The sequence below is a fragment of the Heterodontus francisci genome, chromosome 10 (genome assembly GCF_036365525.1).
Source record: "Heterodontus francisci isolate sHetFra1 chromosome 10, sHetFra1.hap1, whole genome shotgun sequence".
NCBI classification, from domain to species: Eukaryota; Metazoa; Chordata; class Chondrichthyes; order Heterodontiformes; family Heterodontidae; genus Heterodontus; species Heterodontus francisci.
In genome coordinates this window covers 105829037-105856015 of record NC_090380.1, presented here as the reverse complement: position 1 = coordinate 105856015, position 26979 = coordinate 105829037, and the positions used below count along the sequence as shown (strand labels likewise).

General features: G+C 44.2%; 1 protein-coding gene across 1 annotated transcript in view; it reads left to right on the top strand.

Moving 5' to 3' along the window:
- LOC137374228 (transmembrane protease serine 3-like) overlaps positions 1-21747 on the top strand; it is a 55663-nt gene extending 33916 nt beyond the window's left edge. The window contains exons 10-15 of the mRNA XM_068040016.1: positions 717-882; positions 4824-4993; positions 8960-9055; positions 11519-11664; positions 20365-20517; positions 21689-21747. Coding sequence (XP_067896117.1) covers positions 717-882; positions 4824-4993; positions 8960-9055; positions 11519-11664; positions 20365-20517; positions 21689-21709 — 752 coding nt within the window. The 3' untranslated portion in view covers positions 21710-21747. The remainder of the gene's footprint in view (positions 1-716; positions 883-4823; positions 4994-8959; positions 9056-11518; positions 11665-20364; positions 20518-21688) is intronic.
- Positions 21748-26979: the final 5232 nt, after the last annotated feature.

The following is a 26979-nucleotide window of genomic DNA, read 5'->3' as shown; positions in this document are numbered from 1 at the left end:
CAAATAGAATGTTGAATTTATTGCAAGGGTGATGGAGTATAAAAGTAGGGACGTCTTGCTACAACTGTTCACACGTAGAGTAGTGTGTATAGTTTCGGTCTCCTTACTTAAGGAGGAATTACTTGCATTGGATGCAGTTCAGAGAAGGTTCATTAGGCTGATTTCTGAGACGAGGAAAAGTTGAGCAGGTTGAGCCTATACTCAGTGACGTTTAGAAGAATGAGAGGTGATCTTATTGAAACATATAAGATTCTGAAAGGGCTTGACAGGGGAATCTAGAACTAGGGGACACAGTTTCAAAATCAGGGTTCTCTCATTTAAGATGGAGATGAGGAGGAATTTCTTCTCTCAGAGGGACGTTAATCTTTGGAATTCTCTTCCTCAGAGAGCAGTGGAGGCTGGCTCATTGAATATATTCAAAGCTGAGTTAGACAGATATTTGACCTACAAGGGAGTCAAGGGTTATGGGGGCCAGGCAGGGAAGTGGAGTTAAGGCCACAATCAGGTCAGCTATGATCTTATTAAATGGTGGAGTAGGTTTGAGGGGCTGAATGGCCTACTCCTGCTCCTGTTTCTTATGTTCCAATGTGAAGAAGGGGGAGAGCAAAGAAGTGATGGAGAAAGATAGAGGAAAGGGCAGGCAGTGAGGAGAGAACGAAGAAAAACATCTAAAGTGTGTAATTTGCCCTGAAATTCACGTGACTTCCCTTGTGCAGAGTGTGGCTCCAGGCCCAGATACTCACCTCGAATTGTTGGTGGGAATCTCTCAGTGGTTGGTCAATGGCCGTGGCAGGCTAGTCTTCACTTCGATGGACACCATCTGTGTGGAGGATCCATCATCGCCTCGCAATGGATAGCAACGGCTGCACACTGTGTTGTTGAGTAAGTCACCTCCTCATGACTTGAACCAAAGGTCAAGATGACGACAACCAAATTTAACAATTAATTGTTGCATCAATGGGATTGATGGCTTTTAGTTACAATAGGAAGACATTGTTCTTTCAGCAAATCATAGTGGTCAGTGAGCATTGGTCATCCCTGATTCTACAGTTTGACTGTCCATTTCCCCTAGAATTGTACCCCCCCCCCTCCCCAACCTCAACAGCCAACTCAACTGAAATAAATCACACCCCGCATTAGCAAAAATATGCTGAATTCCTCCCCCCACTTTCCTGTATGCCCAATTTTCCACCCACTAAATGTACCTTTTTCAGGCAGAAGAGTAGAGGGTGGTTATGGACGGGGAAAGACCATTCAACTTCTTCCCTACTTATTCATCCCAGGAAAGCCCAGCATTCCCCCAGTTACCATGTCTGCTTCTTAAATTATTCCCGGTTTCTTTCTGCAAAGAAAGTTGCGTGTTCATCACTTTTTTCACCATCTGCCGCCGCACCCTTTTCAAACCTGAGGAACAACATCCCAATTTTCTAACACTCATCTCACGGCGAGTGCTGTGAATTGGATTTTTTTCCCTCACCCGCAGATCATATTTTTGTGCCTCTGATTGCTGGACGTGTGAGCTGGCATTGGTCAACAGGGCATCTGAGACCTGCTGAGCATCTGGTCCAATGGCCTTTCTCCTTAACTAAAGAGAATTCAGAGTAGAGAAAGAAACAGAGCAAATGATGGAGACGGAAATAGGGTGAATTAATCTCAAAGTAGCTACAGCTCTTTGGATTGGCTTCTCACTCAATTCTCTGTAACCTCGGTAGCATGGCCAAGATTAGGAACTCTCCATGTTGGGAGTGAAATCTGTGCCCTGGCCTATCATGAGAACATAAGAGCATAGGATCTGGACCAGGCCATTTATCCCTTTGATAAGCGGCACAGTGGCGCAGTGGTTAGCACCGCAGCCTCACAGCTCCAGGGACCCGGGTTCGATTCCGGGTACTGCCTGTGTGGAGTTTGCAAGTTCTCCCTGTGTCTGCGTGGGTTTTCTCCGGGTGCTCCGGTTTCCTCCCACAAGCCAAAAGACTTGCAGGTTGATAGGTAAATTGGCCATTATAAATTGTCACCAGTATAGGTAGGTGGTAGGGAAATATAGGGACAGGTGGGGATGTTTGTTGGGAATATGGGATTAGTGTAGGATTAGTAAAAATGGGTGGTTGATGTTCGGCACAGACTCGGTGGGCCGAAGGGCCTGTTTCAGTGCTGTATCTCTAATCTAATCTAATCTAATCTAATCTAATCATGGCTGATCTTCTACCTCAGGGCCACCTTCCTGCACTATCCCTATCTACCTTTATTCCCTTAGTGCCCAAAAATCTGTCCTGAATATACTCAGTGACTCAGCATCCACAGCTCTCTGGGGTAGAAAATTCCAAAGATTCACAGCCCATTGCGTGAAGAAATTTCTCCTCATCTCAGTCCTGAATGGCCGATCCCTTATTCTGAGACTGTGACTCTGTGTTCCAGATTCTCCAGCCAGGGGAAACAACCTCTCAGTGTCTATCCTGTCAATCCTCTTAAGAATTTTATATGTTTCAATTACATCACCTCTCATTCTTCTAAATTCGATGGAATATAGTCCTGGTCTACTCAGTCTTTCCCCATTAGGACAATCCCCTATCAAAGCCCAGGGTGGACTCAGAAGAGTAAATTAAACAATGTAGTATTCTGGGCTCAGAACTGCATGTGAGAGGAGCTCGCATTATATATCCTGTCGCTAACTTTTTTACTCAGAAGGTGGTGAGGATATGGAACTCACAACCTCACGGAACTGTTGAGGCGAATAGCACAGATGTATATAAGGGGAAGCTAAATAAATACATGAGGGAGAAATAGGAGGATATAGCCACTCCATCCACAACCTCCACCACTGACACATAGTGGTGTGTACCATCTACAAGATGCACTGAAGCAACTCACCAAAGCTCCTTCGACAGCACCTTCCAAACCTGCAACTCTACCACCTAGAAGGACAAGGGCAGCAAATGCATGGGAACAGCACCACCTGCAAGTTCCCCTCCAAGTCACACACCATCCTGACTTGGAACTATATCACCGTTCCTTCGTTGTCACTGGGTCAAAATCCTGGAACTCCCTTCCTAACAGCACTGTGGGTGTACCTACCTCGCATGGACTGCAGCAGTTTCAGAAGGCAGCTCACCACCACCTTCTCAAGGGCAATTACCAATAGACAATAAATGCTGGCCTTGCCAGTGACACCCACATCTCTTGTGAATGAATAGAAAAAAATATGCTGATAAGGTTAGATGAAGTAAAGTGGGAGGAGAGAAAAATAGCCTCTCACTGGAACTTTCTTGCAGTGACTCATCCACAGTCCTTACGAGAAGTGGGGCAGCATTCCACAAACTGAGGGGTAGGAATTTAAAACAAGACATTTGAGGTGGCTTGGAGGAACATAAACACAGGCATAGACCTGTGGTAGAATTTTGGAACCCTCTTCCACAAGCAATTTGACTCTAGGTCAATTGTTAATTTTAAATCTGGATTGTTTATGGGCTATGGGGAAAGGGCTGGTATATGGAGTTAGGTCACAGATCAGTCATGATCTCATAAATAATGGAACAGGATTGAGGGGCTAAATAGCCTACTCCTGTTCCTTTGTTCCTATATCCAGCTGACTGGCCTCTTTCTGTGCTTTAACACTCTATGCAATTCAAATTAACGGATGAGAAATGATCCAGGTTGCACATTGCCGAGTGGATCCGCTCACCTGTATTCCAAGCTTGCCCCTGTCAGATGAAGTTCAGCATCTGGAGCTCTCCCTTGTAAACTTTACTCGAGAGGCCCTTACGTGAAGAGAAGCTGCAGAAAATGGCAAAATTACAAAGAGAATGATTTGTAACATCCCCTATTTTGCCCAGTAGTGCTGCCTGCTGTGGTACTGAGCAAAACCAGAACAAGAGGGGCAGGTGCAATCAGCAGCCTCTGCCACATGATTGATCCCAGTCAGATTGGTGGTGGAGAAAGTAGAACGGGCCTTACATTCCCCTTCCTGATCTCAACCTGGGGTGACCTTTCCTGGAAAGTGGATCTTCATCAGGTGAATTCCGGATCAGTCTAAGTGGCAAAACCTGCAGTCATTTTCAACAGCTTGTATTTACACAGTGATTTTAATGTAGTAATGTTGCAGGATAATGTAGCATAACGTATCAGACAAAAATAGACTCCGAGCTACAGGGTTTTAACAAGTGTCTTAAAGGCAGAGAGAGACAGAGAAGTTTAGGGAAAGAATTTCAGAGCTTAGGCAGCTGAAGACAGGGCAAACAAATGGTGGAGCGATGGAAATCGGGAATGCTCAAGAGCACAAATTGAGGAGCATTGAGATCTCGGGGGATTGTAGGGCTGGAGGAGATAGGGAGGAATGAGGCCATGGAAGGATTTGATCACAACGATGAGAATTTTAAAATTGTGGTGTTGCCAGCCTGGGAGCCAATGTAGATCAGCAAGCACAGGGGTGATGGGTGAACAGGACTTGTGCGAGATAGGATATGGCAGCAATGTTTTGGAATGAGCGCTTGTTTCCTGAGGGTGGAAAGTGAGAGGCCAGTCAGGAGAGCATTGCAATAGTTGAATCTGGTTTCATAAACGGCGATTGGCAACTTGGTCATAGTAATGGAGAGGGGCAGATAGCACCTGCGAAAGATGAGTTAGTATCTGAAGGCAGAGGACAGGAATTAGGGAATTATTAAAACCCATCTCTTACATCAAGATTCTGACTCTAAGGGACTATTTCTTCAATCTTAAACTTGCAGTAAGTATGACTTCTCACTTGGGAGGGGAAGGATAGGTAGGACCACAGAATGGCCATTTCTGAAATGTATAGTCTAATTCAGTACTGTCCATTCTGGTCTCAGGTTTATCTTCCTTTCTTCGTGGAAAGTATATGTTGGAATTGTGGAGCAGCCTCTGACTGAAAGTTCATCCTACATTGTGGAGAAGATTATACACCACAAGAAATATAAAGGACGGACCTACGATTATGATATTGCACTCATAAAACTGGAGAGGCCATTGATGTTCAATGGTAACTTTATCTCCCATTTTGAAAGCTTGTGGAAAGAACTTAAACTTTGTTTTTTAGACCCATTCTGAAAATTAAATACAATGGCAATTTTTAATGTGGTGGGTTTATTTAAATGCAGGGAGTATAGTAAATAAAGCTGATGAGCTGAGGGCACAGATAGACACATGGCAACACGAATTGTTGCTACAATGGAAACTTGGCTTAAAGAGGGGCAAGAATGGCAGCTCAACATCCTGGATATAGAATTTTCAGTCGGGACAGAAAGGGGGATTAAAAAGAAGGGGATGTAGCATTATTAGTTAAGGAATCAATAACAGCTTTGAGGAGGGATGATATGCTAAATGAATCATCAAATGAGGCTATATGGGTGGAGATCAGAAATAGAAAAGGGGCAGTCACACTACTAGGAGTGCACTATAGACCCCCAAATAGTGAGTGGGAGATAGAGGAACAAATATGTAGGCAAATTTCTGAATATAAAAACTATAGGGCAATAATAGTTGGGGATTTCAACTACCCAAATATCAACTGGGATACAGTGTGAAGGGCACAGAGAGCACGAAATTCTTGAACTGCATTCAAGAGAACTTTTTTAGCCCATACATAACAAGCCCAACGAGAGGGAGCGCAATTCTAAATTTAGTCTTCGGTAATGAAGCTGGGCAAGTAGATGAAGTAGCAGGGGGTGACCATTTTGGAGATAGCAATCAGAATACAGTAAGTTTAGCATAATCATGGAAATAATCAAAGATAAGACAGGAGTTAGAGTTCTAAATTGGGGGAAAGCAAATTTTATGAAACTGAGAGGCAATCTGGTGATCTGACTGGATGCAGCTACTCGAAGGAAAATCAGGGGCACACCAGTGGGAGACATTCAAAAGCAAGATTCTACAGGCACAGTGTAGGCATATCCCCACAAAGATAAAGGGTGGTACTGCCAAATCTAGAGCCCCCTGGTTATCTAGAAGCTTACAGGGTATGTTGAAGCAGAAAAAGAAAGATGACAATCACAAAAAACTTAATACTTTAGAAAACCTAGAGGAGTCTATAAAGTGAAGTGAAAAAGGAAATTAGAAAAGCAAAGAGAGGATATGAAAAACTATTTGCAGGTAAAATCAAGGAAAACCCAACGATGTTTTATCAGTACATTAAGAACAAGAGGATAACTAAGGGAAGGGTAGGGCTCATCAGAGATGTACAAGGTAACTTACACTTGAATGCAGAAGATGTGGGCAGGGTTCTTAATGAGTCTTTTGCCTCTGTCTTCACAAAGGAGATGGATGATGTCGACATTGTAATAAAAGTGGAGGAGTGTGAAATATTAGATACAATTAGCACTATGACAGAGGAAGTACGAGAGGGTCAGACATCCTTGAAAGTGGATAAATCGCCAGGGCCGGATGGATTGCATCCGAGGATGTTAAAGGAAGCCAGGGAGGAAATAGCGGATGCGCTGAGGATCATCTTCAAATCCTTACTAGAAACAGGCAAGGTACCAGAGGATTGGAGGTCTGCGAATGTTGTACTGTTGTTTAAAAAGGGTGCGAGGGATTGGCCAAATAATTATAGGCCGGTCAGTCTGACCTCGGTGGTGGGTAAATTATTAGAATCAATTCTGAGGGACAGAATAAACTGCCACTTGGAAAGGCACGGACTGATCAGGGATAGTCAGCATGGATTTGTTAAGGGAAGGTCATATCTTACTAACTTAATTGAATTATTTGAGGAAGTAACAAGGAGGATTAATAAAGTGCAGTGAATGTGGTCTATATGGATTTTAGAAAGGCATTTGACAAGCTCCTGCATGGCAGACTGGTCAGTAAAATGAAAGCCCATGGGGAATGTGGCAGGTTGGATCCAGAATTGTCTCAGTGACAGTAAACAAAGGGTAGTAGTCGATGGATGTTTTTGTGAATGGAAAGTTGTTTCCAGTGGCATTCCACAGGGCTCAGTGTTGGGTCCCTTGCTGCTTGTGGTATTAATTAATGATTTGGAATTAAATGTGGGAGACATGATTGGAAAATTTGCTGATGCCACAAAAATTGGTCATGTAGTTGATAGGAAGAGGATAGCTGTAGACTCCAGAATGATATCAATGGTTTGGTTGAATGGGTGGAAAAATGGCAAATGGAATTCAATCTAGAGAAGTATGAGGTAATGCACTTGGGGAGGTCAAATAAAGTGAGGGAATACACAATAAACAGGAGGATATTGAGAGGGGTAGAAGAAGTGAGAGACCTTGGAGTGCATGTCCACAGGTCCTTGATGGTGGCAGGACAGGTAGACAGAGTGGTGAAGAAGGCATATGGAATGCTTTCCTTTATTGGCAGAGGTATAGAATACAAAAGCAGGGATGTAATGCTGGAACTGTGTAAAATGCTGGTTAGGCCACAGCTGGAGTATTGCGTACAGTTCTGGTCACCACATTTTAGGAAGGACTTAGTTGCTTTGGAGAAAGTACAGAGGAGATTTACAAGAATGTTCCCAGGGCTTGAAAGTTGCAGCTATGAAGAAAGATTGGATAGGCTAGGGTTGTTTTCCTTAGAACAGAGGAAGCTGAGGGGTGACTTAATTGAGGTGTACAAAATTATGAGGGGCCTAGTTTGAGTAGACAGGAAGGACCTATTTCCCCTAGCGGAGAGGTCAATTGCCAGGGGGCACAGATTTAAGTGATTGGGAGAAGGATTAGAGGGGACATGAGGAAAAACATTTCCACCCAGAGGGTGGTAGGTTCTGGAATTCACTGCCAGGAATGGTGATGAAAGCAGAAAGCCTCAATTCTTTTAAAAGGTACCCGGACCTGCACCTGAAATGCTGTCGTCTGCAGGACCAGGGATTGGGTGGCTAGTTTTTTGGCCGGCACAGATACGAAGGGCTGAATGGCCTCCTTCTGTGCTGTAACTTTTCTGTGGTTCTAAGGGTTAGCAAGCTGCCCTTTCATTCCTGACCTAGATCAAGATTTAGTCCATATAAATGGGGTGAAAGTCTCTTCTCGCTGCTAAACTATAATATTGCTATCTGAAAATGAATCTGGGCACACTTTCAATACAGTTCCTACTGAGCCTGGGCCCACAGTACAAAAGCTATACATAGTTGCACACTAACTGGTGTGATACTGTCACTATCATTCAGAGTGACTACACAAATACTAAGGTTACAAATAGGCGTTTCACAATTGTTCTCTTTGGAGATTAAAACTTTATTAAAATTGATGACCTCAACTCTGCCAAATCTAGGCTTGGTCAAGGATTAAGAGGATTGCTGGTGTGGAATATACAAGTATCACTCAAGTGCAATAGTCTGGACTTTTTTCCAAGAATGGTGTTGAGATGCATGCAGTGTAAAGGGAGCTTTACCTAGAATCAGGCCCTGATCTGACTGACTAGCGCATTAGGGGTGAAAACATGGCTCCATTCCCTGTGACTAGCATCACTCAGCAGGCCAAGGACTCCCAGAGCATCTCAGAAAGGATTCAAAACTCCTGTTACCTCCTAGTGCCCAGCTATACTGCTGGATCAGAAGAAAACTGGGTGCAGATCATATGATATCTCAGCAAGGCATAACACAGGGAGTTAGAGAATTGGTTCCTGGTCTGGAAATGCCTCAGTTTTAAAATATTCATTCTTGATTTCAAAACCCATTATGGCCTCACTCCTCCCTATCTCTGTAACCTCCTCCAGACCTACAGCCATCCGAGACTTCTGTGCTCCTCCAATTCTGTCTTCTTGCACATTCCTGATTTTCATTGATCCACCATTGGCAGCCAAGCCTTCATTTGCCTGGTCCCAAAGCTCAGGAATGGAGGAAGAGAAAGTAATTCCGTCTCACACTAGACCCCTGCCCCCCTCCAAAAAAAAACTTCAACACAAGGGAATCAAAGTCTTGTTTTTTTTTAAGCTGTTCTAGTTTTGAAATTTTGTTTTGAGTACTTCCAGAGAATGACTTGCAGATTTTTTTAAAACACAGATTGGATTCAACCCATCTGCCTTCCCAATTCAGGACAGGACTTTGTGGAAGGTAAAATCTGCTGGATTTCAGGATGGGGTCTGACCGATGAAGGAGGTAAGTACAGTTTCAGAAAATTATTATGTCATCTCAACAAACTGGGGCCATACAACTGGGCTCAATGTTGCTGGGCCAAGGAGGTGAAAGGTCAGCCAGGGTCCCTGCTCCTGAAGATGAAATGACTCTCCTTGAAAAATGCACATGATGGGGTCTTTAGGTGAAGTTAAAATCCACCTCCATGGTCAAGTGGCCTACTGACATTTACACTCGAGTGAGGTACTGGCGGGTTGCTATACCCATTGAGTTTCCCCGCAGACAGAGACAAAACCTTCGAAAGAGGAAGGTGGAAGTTTGAGAGGAGAAAATAGCTAACATCCTACTGGGGCTCAATACAGTGGCACAGTGTATTAATGCACAAGCATGTGTCACCACAAGGCAGTAAGCTATGGGAGTGCCTTGTGATTGCTCCATATGTAATAAATCAGTCTTAATAATAGACAGGAGAAAATCAGTCAGGGTTGCCGCTCCTGATCCCTATCCATGGTGTAAAAATGAAGCTTGGCTATGATGCTATTCATTGTGTAACAGTGTATCCGCCAATACCTGCCACCCAAGCTCACATATAAACAGTGCCGACTCGAGTGAGTTATCAGCAGATGACTGTCACCTATGAAACTATAGCACAGCAAGGAGTCAATGAGGATAATTTTAACTTTATAGTGTGAAACGGATTATATTAGTTTCATAATGTCATTTTAATGAACAGAGACGTATAACAGGCCATTTTACACTATCACTCAAAGTTGAATTACATCCCCCCCCCCACCACACCCCCTCCCCCATGACTCCATGACAGGAGGCGAGGGGAAGCAGAGAAATTAGGAAGGATGAAAAAGTAGTCAGTTTTCAACTGGTGTCGATAAACTAAGTGCTAAGAAATTACTTAACATTATCATAAAGTCTGTAACGAGGGGCATGGACTCAAGCCCAGGAGAGGAAAGGTCAGTGAACAGTTTATAATACTTGACAGCTTCACAAAGATGATGGTGAATGTATAGGCATAGAAAATAGGAGCAGAACAATCGGCCCTTCGAGCCTGCTCCGCCATTCATTATGATCATGGCTGATCATCCAACTCAGTAACCTGTTCCCGCTTTCGCCCCATACCCTTTTATCCCTTTAGAACTAAGAGCTGTATCTAACTCCTTCTTGAAAACATACAATGTTTTGGCCTCAACTGCTTTCTGTGGTAGTGAATTCCACAGGCTCATCACTCTCTGGGTGAAGAAATTTCTCCTCATCTCAGTCCTAAAAGGTTTACCCCATATCCTTAGACTATGACCCTTGGTTCTGGATTCCCCCACCATCGGGAACATCCTTCCTGCATCTACCCTGTCAAGTCCTGTTAGAATTTTATAGGTTTCTATGAGATCCCCCCTCACTCTTCTGAACTCCAGCGAATATAATCCTACCCGACTCAATCTCTCCTCATACCTCAGTCCCGCCATCTCAGGAATCAGTCTGGTAAACCTTCACTGCACTCCCTCTATAGCAAGAACATCCTTTCTCAGAAAAGGAGACCAAAACTGGACACAATATTGGTCTCCTTATCTGCAGTTTTGTGTACATTTAAGACGGAACTGGATAGATTATTTTTGGGGACAAGAGGCAGAGTGTGTGATATCTTTTGAACTTTAGGACCAGCCCGGTTGACTATAATGACCTTTTCCAATCCTGTGCATCCCTTTGTAAATTAAAAGTAACAGCCCAGGTTTTACTGGAGCAGAGCATCTTGTGGTGGTCCTGTTACTTAGACATCTTCCCTCACATTCAGCTCAAAAATGATTTGCCCTGTAAGTTGCTAGAAGTTTGAGCTGATAGTGAGGGCAATGGGCATCTGGAATTTGGTGAAAGACAGTCCTTAAGCAGTGGGATTTAAGGATTGAGAAAGAAACAGAGGAATAATGGAGAAGGAAATAGAGTGAATTAAAGTGAAATCAGACAGAAATAAAGAGAAGGAAAGATTACATTAAGAGAGGGAGAAAAAAAGAGACAGAAAGGGAAGAAAAAATGTTACATTGTAAATTTGAAAAATGTGCAACATTTTACAACCCGTAGGAACAAGACTTCATGGTTTAAATTGTTCCCTCTCTGGGCTGGAGAGCTGAAGTGGAAGCTACTTACGCGATTAAGTCCCAGCCCTAACTTTCCACAAAGAGTTTAATGGGCATTAATGTTCAAATGCAGTAACTTCATAAAACTCATAGGGAGGGTGAGGGCGAGTTGCCATTTTCATGAGGTTGGAGCTGAATTGATACAAATAGTTCCGCAACTTGATGGTGATTTGCAGCTCACAGGGTATCTCTTCCTCGTGACAGGCTGCTGGATGTTTTACACATTAATAACGTCGAACGCCAGTAAACCCACCTTTACTTTGCCAGCTGAATCTGGGCCAATGCTTTTTTGAATGTATTGTTCCATTGAGTGAAATGTACTAAATGAGTTGCATTTGTAATCCAGCAGATGAAATTTCTCTCAGTCTGAGAGAGGCCCAGGTTCCTCTAATATCCAATTACATGTGCAGCCGGCCTGAAGTTTATTATAAGAGGATAAGCTCCAGAATGATTTGTGCTGGATACCTTCAGGGAGGGATTGATTCCTGCCAGGTATAGTTCCAAGATTATTACAATTCTTGGCAATTGGTCACACAGGAGAACTTATCACCATGAGGGTTCATCCCAATCATGATCAACTTTAGTATTTTGTGTTGTTTGTAAAAGTTAGGCATTCATAGGTACTGCAATCTCTTTCAGTGCAATGTCTGCATCACAAAATATTTATTTCCATGCCTTTCAAACATTGGCTCCAAATTTTCTCAGGGCCATGGGCATACCTGAAGTGGTAAGTGATAAAAGACAGCAGGTCGGGTGGCGGGTTTGGGGGGGCGGTGGAATCCAAGAAATGGATGGAACTCACTGACGCTGGCTCGTGTGCCCTGATGGTGACCCATCAGGGATTTCCATAGATCTACCAACCCTATTGATTTCCTGCTGTGTTTCTCACTGTTCCTGCCTCCTCTGTCCCAGTACAGTGCATGCCACCAAGTTACTGGTGTCCAGTCTGGGTGAGCCGTGGCTCAGTATTCCGTCTGAGTCGGCAGGTTATGGATTCAAGTTTCGCTCCAATAATTAGAATATATAATCTAGACTGACACTCCAGTGCAGGACTGGGGTGACCTCAGGGCACCCCAAAATGCTTCAAAGCTAATGAAGTATTTTGAATTGTAATCGTTGCTGTAATGACACAGGGCAGCATTGTCTGCTGATAGAATATTTTCAGGTGTCGGACATTTCCGGGCCCTGACCCCAGCTCGGGTCTTCAGTGCGCCTTCCAGCGCCATCTTCCAGAAGGCAGCCTCCTAATTGGCCACTTCCGCGTCCACCGCCCCATTAAGGATGATGGCCAGCTTCCTGAGGCTGCAGGCCCAATCAGAGAGCCTGCAGCTGGGGACAGCTGGCAGCTCCGTCAAGAGAGGTGGGCACTGCTCAGGCAGAAAGCAGAGTGCAGGAGGGTGCTTCAAAATGGAGACTCCTTGCACCTTCAAAATGGAGGTGCCCTCAGAAGCGTGAACAAAATGCCAAAAAATAAAGTGGCTCAAAGCCAGTAGGGCCACTGGAGTGGAGGGGAAACCCCTTCCGGAGGATTCATTTCGGCCGGGTGTGCAACCTTTCATCCAGGCAGCCCCATCATTAGGACATGGAGTCTTCACCTCTGATGTCACCCCCTGGCCTCCCAGGACGCCACCTCAACGGAGCTGCCGGGCTCCTTACTCGGAGTCTGTTTCGATGCCAGCAAGGTCCTGGCAGAATCCTCACCATCTCCCCCATTAGGCACTTAATTGATCATTAATTAGTACCCACTGTTGCTGGGCGAGTTATGGATTCAAGTTTCAAGCTCCTGATATTTACCCGTCTCTGGCAAGATTGCTGTAGGCGGGAACACGTCTGTGTGCTGACGTGACGCCTTATCTCCGATCTTACCTCTGGTCCCGCCTTCAAACCCACCTCCATGAGATCAGGAACATTCCACACATAGTATTTACGACACAAAAGCAGGCCATTTGGCCTGACATGTCCATTCTGGTGCTTGTGCTCCACATGAGCCTCCTCTCACCCTTCTTCATCATGTCAGAACTGAAGTCAATTGAAGCACAGCAAAGTCCTAGCAACAGCACTGACATAATGAGCAGATAATCTCTTTTAGTGATGTTGGTTGTGTGTGTTGGCCAGGAGGAATGGTATCTTTGATAATGCAGGACTGGGGTGTAAGAGTACGGTCAAATGAGCAACACTGATGGTAAGCAATTTCAGAGGAGTCCAAAGATAAATGGTTTTATAGAATCATAGAGCTGAATTTTTCCACTGCAGCTAAGATCCCACCAGTGGGACCAAAAGTGGGAGGCAACCCTGCTTCAGCAGGTGGTGGGACCCAGGGAGGCATATTCCCGGCACTGGCCAATTAAGTGGCCATCACCAGGTCTCAATTAAGGAAGGGTGCCCGCCCCCAAAAGCTGCTGGCCCAACTCGAGGGCCGGCAGCTCGCAGTCTCAGCAATGGCCAACGCTGTGAGGAGAGGACACCTCAATGACTGAAGCACCCTCGAAGAGGGGGAAGTGAGGCCGGGGGACACCAGGCCCAGGCAGGCAGGCCCTGGCGACTGGGGGAGAGTCATTGAGGGCAGGCAATGCCGTTGACATGGGTGTGACCATTGCTGATGGGGGGACCCGTCTGTGGAACATGGGCTTCCTAAAAGGGATGGACCCCAACCCGTCAGCCTGCTGGGAGGCTGCCAGGTTTCACTGGACAGTCTCCCTACACGACTGCAGCCCACCAACCCCCCCCACCCCCAACTGCGGGAAAAATGTAGCTCAGTTGGGCTTTGGGTGGGCGGCTGTTCTGCCACCTTTCCCGCCGCTGGCAAAAAGGCATTACGACAGGAAGACATCGGGCATCCCTGCCTATGCCTTTCCATGCCATTTTTCCAGCCTTCCTGCCTTCCAGGCCATCCCCAAAGGCCTGGTAAAATTCTGACCAGCACAGAAGGAAGCCATTCAGCCCATTGTGCCTATGCTGGCTCTTTGAAAGAGTTATCCAATAGGTCTCACTCCTGTGAGCTTCCCCATAGCCCTGGACTTTTCTTTTTAATTTTTCAAGCATATATCCAATTTACTTTTGAAATTATTATTGAATCTGCTTCCACCATCCTTTCAGGCCGCAGGTTCCAGATCATAACAACTGACTGTAAAATAATTTCTGCTCATCTGATTTGTTCTCCAATTATCTTAAATCTGTGTCCTCTGGTTACTAACCCTGCCATGGTATACAGTTTCTCCTTATCTACTCTAGAAATACTTTTGAACACCTCTGTTAAATCTCACCTTAACCTTCTCCAGTGTAAAGAGAACAATCCCCCCCCTACTCTACACTCGCCACATAATGGAAATATTTTTTTGATTGTCTGCATTTCAATGTTGGCAGGTCTATAAGAGAGTTCCAATTTCCCTTGCTCTAGGGATCCACCCCCTTTGTCAACGTGGCCCTTGTACTGCAGAAGATTGGTTGTGTGTCAGTTCTGTTTCCCGAAGCTTTGCATAGTTAACCATTTATATGTATTGCGTACATGTATCTGTGTATGTCTGTCCTTGTATTTCCGTTTGTTACGACCAGGTGAGGAAGGGGTCTCAGGCTCCCCTTTCACCCCTTCGCTGGTTTGGCCATAACAGGGCTTGTCTTTTCTTTAAACACAGTGATTTTAGCTTACCACCTCAGTGAGCCTTGCTTACTGCACTCTCATTACAATTGCAAATTAATCAATCAGACAGGTTTTCTTGGGTTTAAACAAGAAAGATGTAACTTCATTCACCTTATCACTCCAAACTGGTTAAAATTACTAAAATACACAACGCATCCATGCTCACATGCATACGAGAGACATGCACACACAAATAGAGAGGAAGAAATAATTGGGTGGTTGAAGTAGAGTTGATAATAAATGGAATACAAATATTGTCCTTAATGTACTTAATATAATGTCCTTAATTGAAGTTAAAGTTTTGGAGTCCTCACTGGGGCCACGTGCACAATTTCATGCTTGCTTCTCTGGTACCAGAAGGCCAAAGATAAGTTTTGTCTATCTTTTTAGTGGTCATCTGTAAAGGTCTGTAGTCTTGAGGTGTAAAAGCTGCCAGAATGGTTTCCCTGGGACTTTGCTGGAGAGAGAGACAGAAAGAGAGATCCTTTCTCTTCAAGTTCAGTTGCAGTCTCTTTACTTTTCTCTGAGGTACAATTCAAAAACCCCAGTGTTACACCAGCAGGTATCATGTGACCATCTCTTTGAAACAGCAGTTTTTGGAGGGGTGTTTGAATTTCAGAGTCCATTGGACATACTCGGGGGGTGTTTTAGCTCTTACAAAGTCAAAGGGTGTCGATGTCTTTTGATTACCCCTATTGACAAAACCAATCTTGCTATTTGAATCAAGGAGCACCCCCATTGTTCCAGCTATACTGGTACTTTACTTCTATCTCTCAGCCAGCCTTTGTCTTCTCAAAATGCAAATGTACTTGGCCATTTTTTTAACTGTTCAGTTCTGTTTTTTAAAAGTTATTTGCAATGTCCAGTAAAAGTTTCAAGCAGTGTTCCATATGACAAAATTAATGGTTCCATTTGGCACGTGTGATTTCCATCACACCTCCGTACCACGCCAAATGAAATACAATACTCGGGAGCATTTCATTACTAGTTGAAAAGAAGAGAAAATACAGGAAAGCACACATTCTCTTATTCATTCTCATCCACTCAGAAATCTTAAAAATTGTTTCAGCCTGCCTTTTCTCTGTCGCAGTGGTGCGGATTTAAACTTCCTTGAGGTGGGTCTGGGATGGTTAGGTGTTGCCAGTGGATTTTAGTAACCGCCTGTAATAAATTGGGATTGGGCATCCCAATAAACATGTGATTTTTGGGGAGGTTCGATGTTTGCATATTTCCATAATTGTCTAGGGTGCCTTTGTTCCTGTTGGGGTTTGCAGGGAGATTGTTGGATTTAATTAGCTCTGAGTTTGAGCTCTGGTCATGGGTGTCTGCTGTGGGTAGATCCACTTTGACCTTACTTTCAGTGCTCTGGTGAGTCATCCAAGTGCTGCTCACTTTAGGGCATTGTTGGTTCCCTTGTCTCCTGACTTTGGGGGATAATTCTTTGCTAATCTCCCCTTTGTCCTCTGGGACATTCCTGCTTACAGGTATTTGTCCAGACTCCACTGCACTCCCCTGCGGCACTTCAACAAGGTGAGGTATCACTCTCATGGTTTCTGTGCCCTCTTGGCGACTTTCTTTGTCCCTGCAGGGTTCTGCAAATGTGGTCAGCAGCCCTGGTAGGGTGATCCTTTTGTCTGCATTTACATAGGAGGGTGTGGGGTCTAATTTTTCCAACATTTTGGGGTTGGCTGACCGGATAGTCGGAGTTTACATTTGGGCATCCACCCAGATCTCCTTTAACCTGTCCTCTTTGTCCCTTTTTACCCCTTTCTATGTAACTCTCTGCCAGACCTGTGCCTGTCTGTCAGCTTTTATTCTCGGCATGGGTCCATCATAATTCACCAGCCCTCTACTGCAGGGTTTCCCAAAAGACGGTACAGGAATTAGGGATGCATATTTCACTAAAGGTTGGGGTTTCTCCACAACCAGGCACACGTGGCAAGTTCTACAGTACTCCACTACATCCTTGTGGAGTTTTGGCCAGTCAAAACTGCTATGTTATGCAGGCTTTGGTTTTTCATATACTGGCATGTACAGCCATTGTCAACTCATGGACCATTCTTAATGAACCACCATAGAACCATAGAAAAATTATGACACTGAAGGAGGCCATTCAGCCCATCATGTCTGCGCCAGCCGAAAAAATCTAACCGCCAATCTAATCCCACCTTCCAGCACCTGGTCTGTAGCCTTGCACGTTATAGCACTTCAGGTGTATGTCCAGGTACCTTTCACTAACTGGTGAATCACTGTCCACTCTTTGTCCTCGGGTCTGTGAGGAGAACTCCAATTGTTCATCAGCACCTCATTCTTTACAAAGTAGCAATCAGGGACTCCCTCTGCTTCAATTTCAGTTTAGGCAGCCTGTGCTAACTTTCTTAATACTGGGTCGGCTTGCTGAGCCTCGACTAGGGAAGATTCATCTAATCCATTCCCTGGGCGCTCTAACTTTTCAAAGAAAGTTTCAGACAACCAGACCTCATGGTCATCTGTCTGCAGTGCCAATTCAGTCTCCTCTGGGGGAACTGGTTTGGTCATGGCCTGAGTCACTACACATGTAGAGGAACTTCAGGGGACCGTCTACTGCCACTGCCCTGTCTCTCTGACCTTCTTTGGTCTCTCTTTCACTACTGGGGAAGCTACCACATTCGCCCCTGCCAGATCATTGCCTAGGAGCAGGTCAACCCCATCCACAGGCAAACTAGGGACAATCCCTACGGTCACTGATCCCGAAACGAGGTCACACTCCAAGAGCACCCAATGTAAAGGTACAGGTGTACACTGCCCTCCAATACCATTTACTATCATTTTGGTATTTACTGCAGTCTCTAGGGGAAAGGTCAGGCCTATATCCCTGAGTATGACTATGGGCTTGCTTGCCCCACTCGAGGGGTATGGGGTTACTCTCCCTTTGGATACAAAATTCTGATAACCTTCAGGGATCTCATTAAATTATCCTGCACCCACAGCAGTATTTTTTCTGGGTCTTACTGCAGCTGCAGTTAAAGCCATAGCTTGTTCTGCTGTGCTTTCCATCAGTGTCCCTTCTCCTGCACTGAGTGGGTGTGCCCTGATTAACCCTACAGGCTTTCCCCGTAGATTCCAGCAAACAGCCTTATTACAATGGAAGCACACAGGTCTCTGGGTCTCAATCCTACTTACAGCACTATCCTTTTTGGCTGGAGGAGGGCCCCCTGTGTGTCCTGCTTTTTTTTCTCTCCAGGACTGTTTGGGCTCCACCCTTTGTCCCACCCTTTGATCTTTTCAGGTTTTTGGGGGTGACTAGGAAAGGTTTGCCCTTGGGGAACCAACTTGTGTATCATAGCAAACTCATCAGCCAGAACTGCAGCTTGCCTCGCTCTGAGCACTTTTTGCTCCTCCGCATGGGTCTTTATAGAGAGAGAGAGAGAGTTTTAAATTCCTCAAGAAGAATCATCTCTTTGAGGTTTTTATATGTGAGCTGTACATAAAGAGGCCCTCAACCATTGGTCAAAAGTCAGCTGCTTTCTTCTCTCAAACTCCAAGTAAGTTTGATCAACTTGTTTTCGGAGGGTTCGGAATTTCTGGTGGTAGGCTTTCGGTATTAGCTCATATGCACTGAGGATAGCATTTTTAGTCAGTTCATAATTTGACGAACTTTCATCTGGCACCAGGGAATAAACCTCATGGACTTTTCCTGTTTGCTTGCTTTGCAGCAGGAGGGTACAGCTCACAGCCAGCCATTTTAACTGCCTCTTGAGCTTTTCAAAAGTTACAAAAATGCTTCCACATCTCCCTCATTGAACTTTGGGATCAATTGGGAGAATTTTAAAAGCTCAGCACACGGCCCTGAGTTAATTGTAGCCTCCATATTGGCCATGCTTTCACTGGGGTTACTTTGTCGCCCCCTGGCTAACTCAAGCCGCCTCAGCTTCCTTTCCTCCTGTTCCTTCTGGAAAGTTCTTTCTCTCTCTTTCCTGTCTCTCTTTCTTTCTCTTTCTGTAATTCCAATTCAAGTTTGTTCTGTTCGAATTATATTTTTGCTACCATGTCCCCGTCTAAATCTAATTCCAAATCTGACTCTTCAGGTTCAAGGGAAAAATGGTTGGCCACAAGTCTGAGGAGTTTGGCTTTCCTAGCTTTGGTATGGAAAGTGATCCCACACTGCTCAACCATATTTTGCAACTCCTCCATAGATAGTTCCTTTAACCTTTCCCAAGTTATTTCACCCTGGCTTGGGGAGGTACTGGCTTTGGTCATAGACATTTTAGTATTTTAGCAACACAAACCATAAGAAAACCTATATTGATGTTTTTTCTTCTCTTTTTGATTGGGATCAATTTGATTTCCCACTTCCAATTTCTTGTTTGTCTGTGGGTCCAATCCCAGACTAGAGCCCCCAAATTTCTGTTACAACCAAGTGAGGAAGGGGTCTCAGGCTCCCTTCTCGCCTCTTCGCTAGTTTGGTCATAACAGGGTTTATCTTTTTTTTAAAACAGTGATTGTAGCTTATCACCTCAGTGAGCACTTGCTCACTGCACTCTAATTCCAAGTGCAAATGAACCACTCAGACAGGTTTTCTTGGGTTTAAACAATTAAGATGTAAGTTTATTAACCTTATCACTCCAAACTGGTTAAAATTATTAAAATATGCGCGCATCCATGCTCACATGCATACGAGAGCACACACACAAATAGATACAGAGGAGAAGAAAGAATTGGGAGGTTGAAGTAGAGTTGGTAATAAATGGAATATAAATACTGTCCTCAATGTCATGTCCTTAATTGAAGTTAAAGTTTTGGAGTCCTCGCTGGGGTCACGTGCATCATTTCAGGCTCGCTTCTCTGGTACCAGAAAGCCAAAGAGAGGTTTTGTCAGTCTTTTTAGCGGTCACCTGTAAGGGTCTGTAGTCTTGGGGCGTAAAAGCTTCCGGCATGGTTTCCCTGGGACTTTGCTGGAGAGAAAGACAGAGAAAGAGATCCTCTCTCTTCAAGTTTAGTTGCAGTCTCTTTACTTTTCTCTGAGGTACAATTCAAAAACCCCAGTGTTACAGCAGCAGTTATCTTGTGACCATCTCTTTGAAACAGCAGTTTTTGGAGGGTTGTTTGAATTTCAGAGTCCATTGGACATACTCGGTAGTGGGGTGGGGGGGGGGGTGGGTGAGGTGGTTTGGCTCTTACAAAGTCAAAGGGTGTTGATGTCTTTTGATTACCCCTATTGACAAAACCAATCTCACTAATTGAATCAGGGAGCACCCCTATTTTTACAGCTAGACTGGTACTTTATTTCTATCAGTCAGCCAGCCTTTGTCTTCTCAAAATGCAAATGTGCTTGGCCATTTTTTTAACTGTTCAGGTCTTTTGTTTAAACGTTATTTGCAATGTCCAGTAAAAGTTTCAAATGACAAAATTAATAGTTCCATTTGGCATGTGTGATTTCTGTCACAAGTTCCTGTGCCTCCCCATGTACTTTTGCATTTACGCGATGTATACATATGTACCCAGACTCCCTTTGGAGGTAAATTTATTCATGGCTTTCTGTTCACTTTTGAATTTTCTCTTTTGGTGTAAAACAGGGAGACAGCGGAGGCCCCCTCGCATGCAGTGAGGACAATGCTTGGAAATTAGTTGGAATTACAAGCTGGGGAGCAGGCTGTGCAAACCAGAACAAACCTGGAGTGTACGCTAGGGTCACCGAGTACCTAGACTGGATCCACGAGCAAATGGAGGTACACGCGGACTCCTTGCTCAGAAGTTTTTTTTGCTTTGCATTGCCCCGTTCTGTAACAGTGTTATTTCTCTTCTCCCTATGTCACTCTCCATTCCCTGACCTAATGAGCAAAGGTGGTCTGACACATGACCTTGACCAATTCCAATCTGTAATCAATCTGTTAGTAGGACATGGGTACAATAGAGTTGCCAGCAAGCTGGTTTTGATCCAGACAGTTTATCAGTGCTCCATATGAAGATTTTTAAAGTATGTATTTTTCCCCACTTACCTTTGTGTCTCATGAAAAAAACCCCATTGTAGATATGCCATTAATGGGAGTGGTTTTCAGCTATGCCTGCTAATTTCAATGGAAGGTAGATCAGGTGGGTTCTACAACATGTAGTTCTACAATGGGCATGCAGAATAAAAAATTCCCCCCAGTAATTACACAGATATACAAATGGGCATGGGGGAGTTCTGTCTGTCCTGGTCTGAAAATAGACAAGAACCTTGTCTGTTTAAAGCTAGTCTAATGATGGCCATGAAACCATTGTCGATTGTTGTAAAAACCTATCTGGTTCACTAATGTCCTTTAGGGAAGGAAATCTGCTGTCCTTCCCTGGTCTGGCCTACATGTGACTCCAGATCCACAGCAATGTGGTTGACTCTTACATGCCCTCGAAATGGCCTAGCAAGCCACTCAGTTCAAGGGCAATTAGGGATGGGCAATAAATGCTGGCCTGGCTTGCGACGCCCACATCCCATGAAAGAATTTTTTTAAAACGCGACATTTAGCATCACAAGAGAGAGTCCAAGTCCTCCGCATACGGTCCTCCGCATACGCTCTAAGCTTCTCCAATACAAGGCTGCACCTTCCACTTCATTACTAGTGACCACTCAGTCTGCCATAATGCCCTGTTCTGTGGACTTCCCCACCTTCATCCCTTTTCCTTACTGGGCCACTTCTGGCAATTCAAAATGCTTCCTGAAATTCCTTCCCTTCCTCCTTGCCTTGACTCCCTCCAAACCCATCAATCTTCCCGTTCTAGCCCTTACTTGGTATTCACTATCATTTCTCCATCTAGTAATGGTCTAGATCTCTCTCTCTCTCTCTTTCTCCTCTCTCTCTGTAAGGAGCATTGTCAAAAAGGCAAGTTGTTGTAGTTAATCAATTTATTTTTATTTCACAGAAAGAAGAGTCAAATGGCTGAAGACAACAAAAATAAAATATTTTAACAAATGGATGCCTAAGCTTTGTCCTAATTATAAACTTAATCGCATCTTTTGATGTTCCATATAAATATTTTAAGTATTTTCTGAGTTTTCTTTTCGCATTTCTTTAAGTTCTTCCTTTGGAGAATAGTGTTGAAGTAGTGGAAGGATTCGTAATCTTAGTAACAAGCTGACAGGCCACGACATGAACACTCTTTCCAGGCTCTAACCATCTATATATGAGGTCATAGGGTGTTTAGTCCTCTACAACATGAGGGTTTCATGGGCTTCCACAACCTGAGTGTCCCACTGGATGTCGATCCAGAGCTAGATAGGATTTGTTTGTATTTAAAAACGCACAATCTATTGGGAATTTAAGGGAATTATTGACCTCTTGCTAGTCAGCTACTACGTGCATTGATTGAGTTAAGTTATGACAAAACATAAGACAATTGAGCCTGGTTACTTTGGGGAAGAAAGAAACTTTGAGGTGAGTCTTAAAGTCTTAAAGATTATAATCTCTATCAATTTGAACTATAGAACCTTAGAAGAGTTACAGCAGAGAAAGAGGCCATTCAGCCCATCATGTCTGCGCCAGCTGAAAAAACTAGCCGCCTAATCTAATCCCACCTTCCAGCACCTGGCCGTAGCCTTGCAGGTTACAGCACTTCAGGTGCAGGTCCAGGTACCTTTTAAATGAGTTGAGGGTTTTTGCCTCCACCACCGATCCGGGCAGTGAATTCCAGACACCCACCACCCTCTGGGTGAAAAAGTTTTTCCTCATGTCCCCTCTAATCCTTCTACCAATCATCTTAAGTCTGTGACCCCCGGCAATTGACCTCTCCACTAGGGGAAACAGGTCCTTCCTGTCTACTCTATCTAGGCCCCTCATAATTTTGTACACCTCAATTTAGTCATCCCTCAGCCTCCTCTGTTCTAAGGAAAACAACCCTAGCCTATCAAATATTTTCTCATAGCTGCAATTTTCAAGCCCAGGCAACATTCTTGTAAATCTCCTCTGTACTCTCACCAGAGTAATTATGCCCTTCCTGGAATGTGGTGACCAGAACTGTGCACAATACGCCAACTGTGGCCTAACCAGTGATTTACACAGTTCCAGCATTACATCCCTGCTTTTGTGTTCTATACCTCTGCCAATAAAGGAAAGCGTTCCATATGCCTTCTTCACCACTCTATCTACCTGTCCTGCCACCTTCAGGGACCTGTGGACATGCACTCCAAGGTCTCTCACTTCTTCTACCCCTCTCAATATCCTCCCGTTTATTGTGTATTCCCTTGCTTTGTTTGCCTTCCCTAAATGCATTACCTCACACTTCTCCGGATTGAATTCCATTTGCCACTTTTCTGCCCATTCAACCAAACCATTGATATCATTCTGGAGTCTACAGCTATCCTCTTCACTATCAACTTCACGGCCAATTTTTGTGGCACCTGAAAATTTACCAATCATGCCTCCCACATTTAAGTCCAAATCAATAATATATACCACAAACAGCAAGGGACCCAACACTGAGCCCTGAGACTCAACAGACCCCGAAATGAGATGAGGAAAACTCCCAGCGTTCTTGGGGAACCAGAGGTTGAAAGTCACCTGTTCCTCCCAAGCATGCTACACTTGCCACATTTCATGTCTCAAGTGACTCATATTTTGAATCCTAACATGTTATTTTCTAAAAGAAATCCAATTTGAATTTGAATGAATCAATATTGGCTGCTTCCATCGTCTCCCTGGGGAGTCTGTACCATAGATTTACCACTTGTTCAATGAAATATTGGCTCTGATTCAAAGATGCATTTCTGGAAGGATATACTGAGAAGATAATAGGAGAAATTGATCAAAGAAAATGAGGCAGCTAGTGGACTATTCACCCTCTGAAAGCAGCTCAAGTTCCTACCACATTTTACAGCAATGTAACTTTTACAATCTCAGTGCTCGTTCAGTAACATTCCATTGCCGCTATTGCTGCACATAAATGAAGGGAGAATTTGCACAAAAGTTGCTGTTTCCAAGGTGATGTCTGACCAGCAGTTTTGATATATAAGAGAGGGGGCCTATATAGATGTTTCTCTCTTTGCGGTATTTGAGATGACTGCAGTTCCTCTCTAACACATTATCATGATGGTCATTAAAATATCCACGAATAAACATAGAGCTAGAGAACAGAATAATTTCTGCACAATAACTAGATCAGAAATGGAATCAACAAATTCAAGGTCAATTGATACTTCTGAAACTGAAGTTCCATTATGACTGAGTACCAGAATAACATCGCAGCTGTAATATTTCCTTTCGAAATTAACAAATGTGCATGATTTTCCATCACTTAAAATCAAAGTGAAATAAAGCTGGTATTTATTTTGTATGTCTGTGCTTTTTTGTTGTTGTAAGGCCCGTGTAAATATAAACAAGGACTTTTGCTTATTTTCACCATTTATTTAGTGGTGCATTCCACTGGCAATGATGACATAACTGATTGTCATTGTCTGAGTCAATCCACGCACTTTCATCAGAGACAATGGACTTTGTGTGAAAAGCTTCACTTTTGCACTGTATTTCTGTTTAAATTATTTTTCTCAGAAATGTGCTTTAAAAGCTCTCTGAAGTCATTCAATTGTCTTCCAACTGGATGTTCGAGTTGGCATGGTAACAGAACACTCTGGTTAACAGATGCATATTTACGATAGCTCTACTGTATTTTTGTTTGCTTTCATTTCAAGGTATTTTATTATTTTCTCTGTTGCCTCTCTGTTGATCTTCCAGCTGCTTCTGACAGATAGAAAGCAAGCAAGCAAACTATCCCCAGCCTCCAGGCAGCAACTCTGTGAAATTGGCCTGTAGGTATTCAACTATGACCCAGAGTGCATCCCCTCTCTCCATCTTTCTGTTATTATTTTCTCTACAAATGTCTTCTTTCCTTTCCTCTCCTGAGAATTGCTCTGTTGGCATCCTGTGTTGGGCACACAGCAAACAATCCATTTAGGTGGGGTGCCTTTTCTTGGTGCACCTTGGTTGATGGCTGTGAAGGCCAATCCTTGAGAGGCAGGTTCTGCCACAAGTGTCGCATGTGAAGCTGTCAAGTGACTCTGTGAGTTGTTGTTTTCAGCGTTGGTGGCTGTTGCCAAGCTGCTGCAGCCACAGATCGTCGTGGTAGTGCACATCAGTCCACAGGATGTGTCATCATTTCCCTCTTTCACTAGTTAGTGACTCCCAGGGTGCAATAGTCGATGTTTAGAGCCTTCATGTCACGCTTGCAAGCATCCATGAAGTGGATTTTCAGGCATCCCACTGGTGGTCTGGCCCCGGCTACCTCACCATAAAAAGGTCCTTGGGTATGGGACTGTCTTCCATCCTGCAGACGTGTCCAATCCACCAAAGCCACCTCTGTTTGATTAGAGCTCTGCCTTTGAGAGGACTGCCACGTTTGAGATTTTGTCCTGCCAGGATATACCCATAATGTGCTGCAGACAGTGAAGATGGAAGTTATCGAACTTCTTTTCTTGGCAGCTGTAAGTCACCCATGTTTCACTGCCATACAAGTAGTTGCTGGGAACACAGGCCTTATAAACCATCAGCTTGGTGTTACCCCGTGTGCATTTCATGAGTTGCCCGAAGATGGTAGCTGCTTTCCCTATGTGTGTATCGAGCTCTGCATCAAGCACCCTTGGTAGAATTTGCTAACCACTTCTAGAAGGTGTTATTTAGTGCGATCAGAGGTGGAGATGCAACACCTTGTCCCATAAGCACAGTTTTCTTGACGCTTATAGTCATGGAGAACAAGCTACAGGCATGGGAGAGACAGTTCATGTGTCTTTGTAGCTGAGTTCCCGTGTGAGTGACTAGTGCAGCATCATCAGCATAGAGTAGTTCCCTGATCAGGATGCAATGTGTTTTTGTCTTCACCTTCAGTCTTGATAGATCGTACAGCTTACCATCTGACCTAGTGTGCAAGTAAACTCTTTCCATATCTGAAGGGAAGGCGAAGGTCGGGAGCATGGAGAAGAAGATGCCAAACAGAGTAGGGTCTAGGAAACAACCCTGTTTCACTCCATTCTTCACTCCGAAACTGTCGCAAGTGGAGCATCAAACCATACAGTGCAGTGCATCTTTCATGGAAGGGGCAGATGAGACTGTGGAACATCACCAAAGTTGCTCCCCTGAAGTCGTGAGATGGTGAAGTACTCACCAACAGAAGTAACGGATGTCCCACTGGGCTGAATACTACTGTGAGCTGTACTCCCATGAGTCGGACATCTCCCAGTCTGTGCTTGACGCTTTCCCACAACTTCCTGTCATGGGTGAGTTAGATGAAGAACCCTCATTACTGGAGCTTGAGAAGGCCATAGACTATCTAGCAACAGAAGGGCAGCAGGCAAGGACAGAATCCCAGCCGAACTGTTGAAGCACAGAAAGTCCCATCTATTGCCATACCTTTATAACCTTCTCCTTCTCTGCTGGAAAGTAGGTTCTATTCCATAGGAGATGCGTGACACCAAAATCACACTATTCCAAAACAAAGGCGACAGAGGAGATTGCAACAATTACAGGGGGCATCTCACTCCTGAGCATCATGGGGAAGGCCTTTGCTAGGGTCATACTTAAAAAGATTCCATTTACTTGTAGACTGAGTGTACCTGGAAGCACAGTGCGGTTTCTGTGGCGGTAGATCTACAGTGGACATGATCTTCTCCATACACCAGCTACAAGAGAAGTGTAGGTAACAGAGTACAGCCCTTTATCTTACTTTCATAGACCTCACTAAGGTATTCGACACTGTTAGCAGAGCAGGGCTCTACAAGATTTTGGGAAAAATTGTCTGTCCCTTGAGAATCTTAACTGAATTATGGTTTCACAGTTGGTAATTTCCCCATGCCCTCAATGAGCCCTGACGATGAATCTTAGTTATGGTAAGTCAGAAAATGTGCTATTTCATTTGGACAGACAAGTTTATCCTACTCTGAGGAATACCACAGTGTTGCTGTATCCTCACCCAGTGTTGGCATATGTACATGCCTGCCAAGGGTCCAGATCATAATCAAGGAGGAAACCTTTTTCTAACCCTCATGCATCCAATCAATATACAAAAGCAGTCAGAAAAACAAATAGGATGCTGATCTATCTCATCAAAAAAATGCAGTACCACTCACTCTTGGGTGTAGATATCATCCTTGGCTCAGTGCTAGCACTTGTGCCTCTGGAGCAGAAGGTTATAGATTTAAATCCCACTATTTAGACTTCAGTACTTCAGAC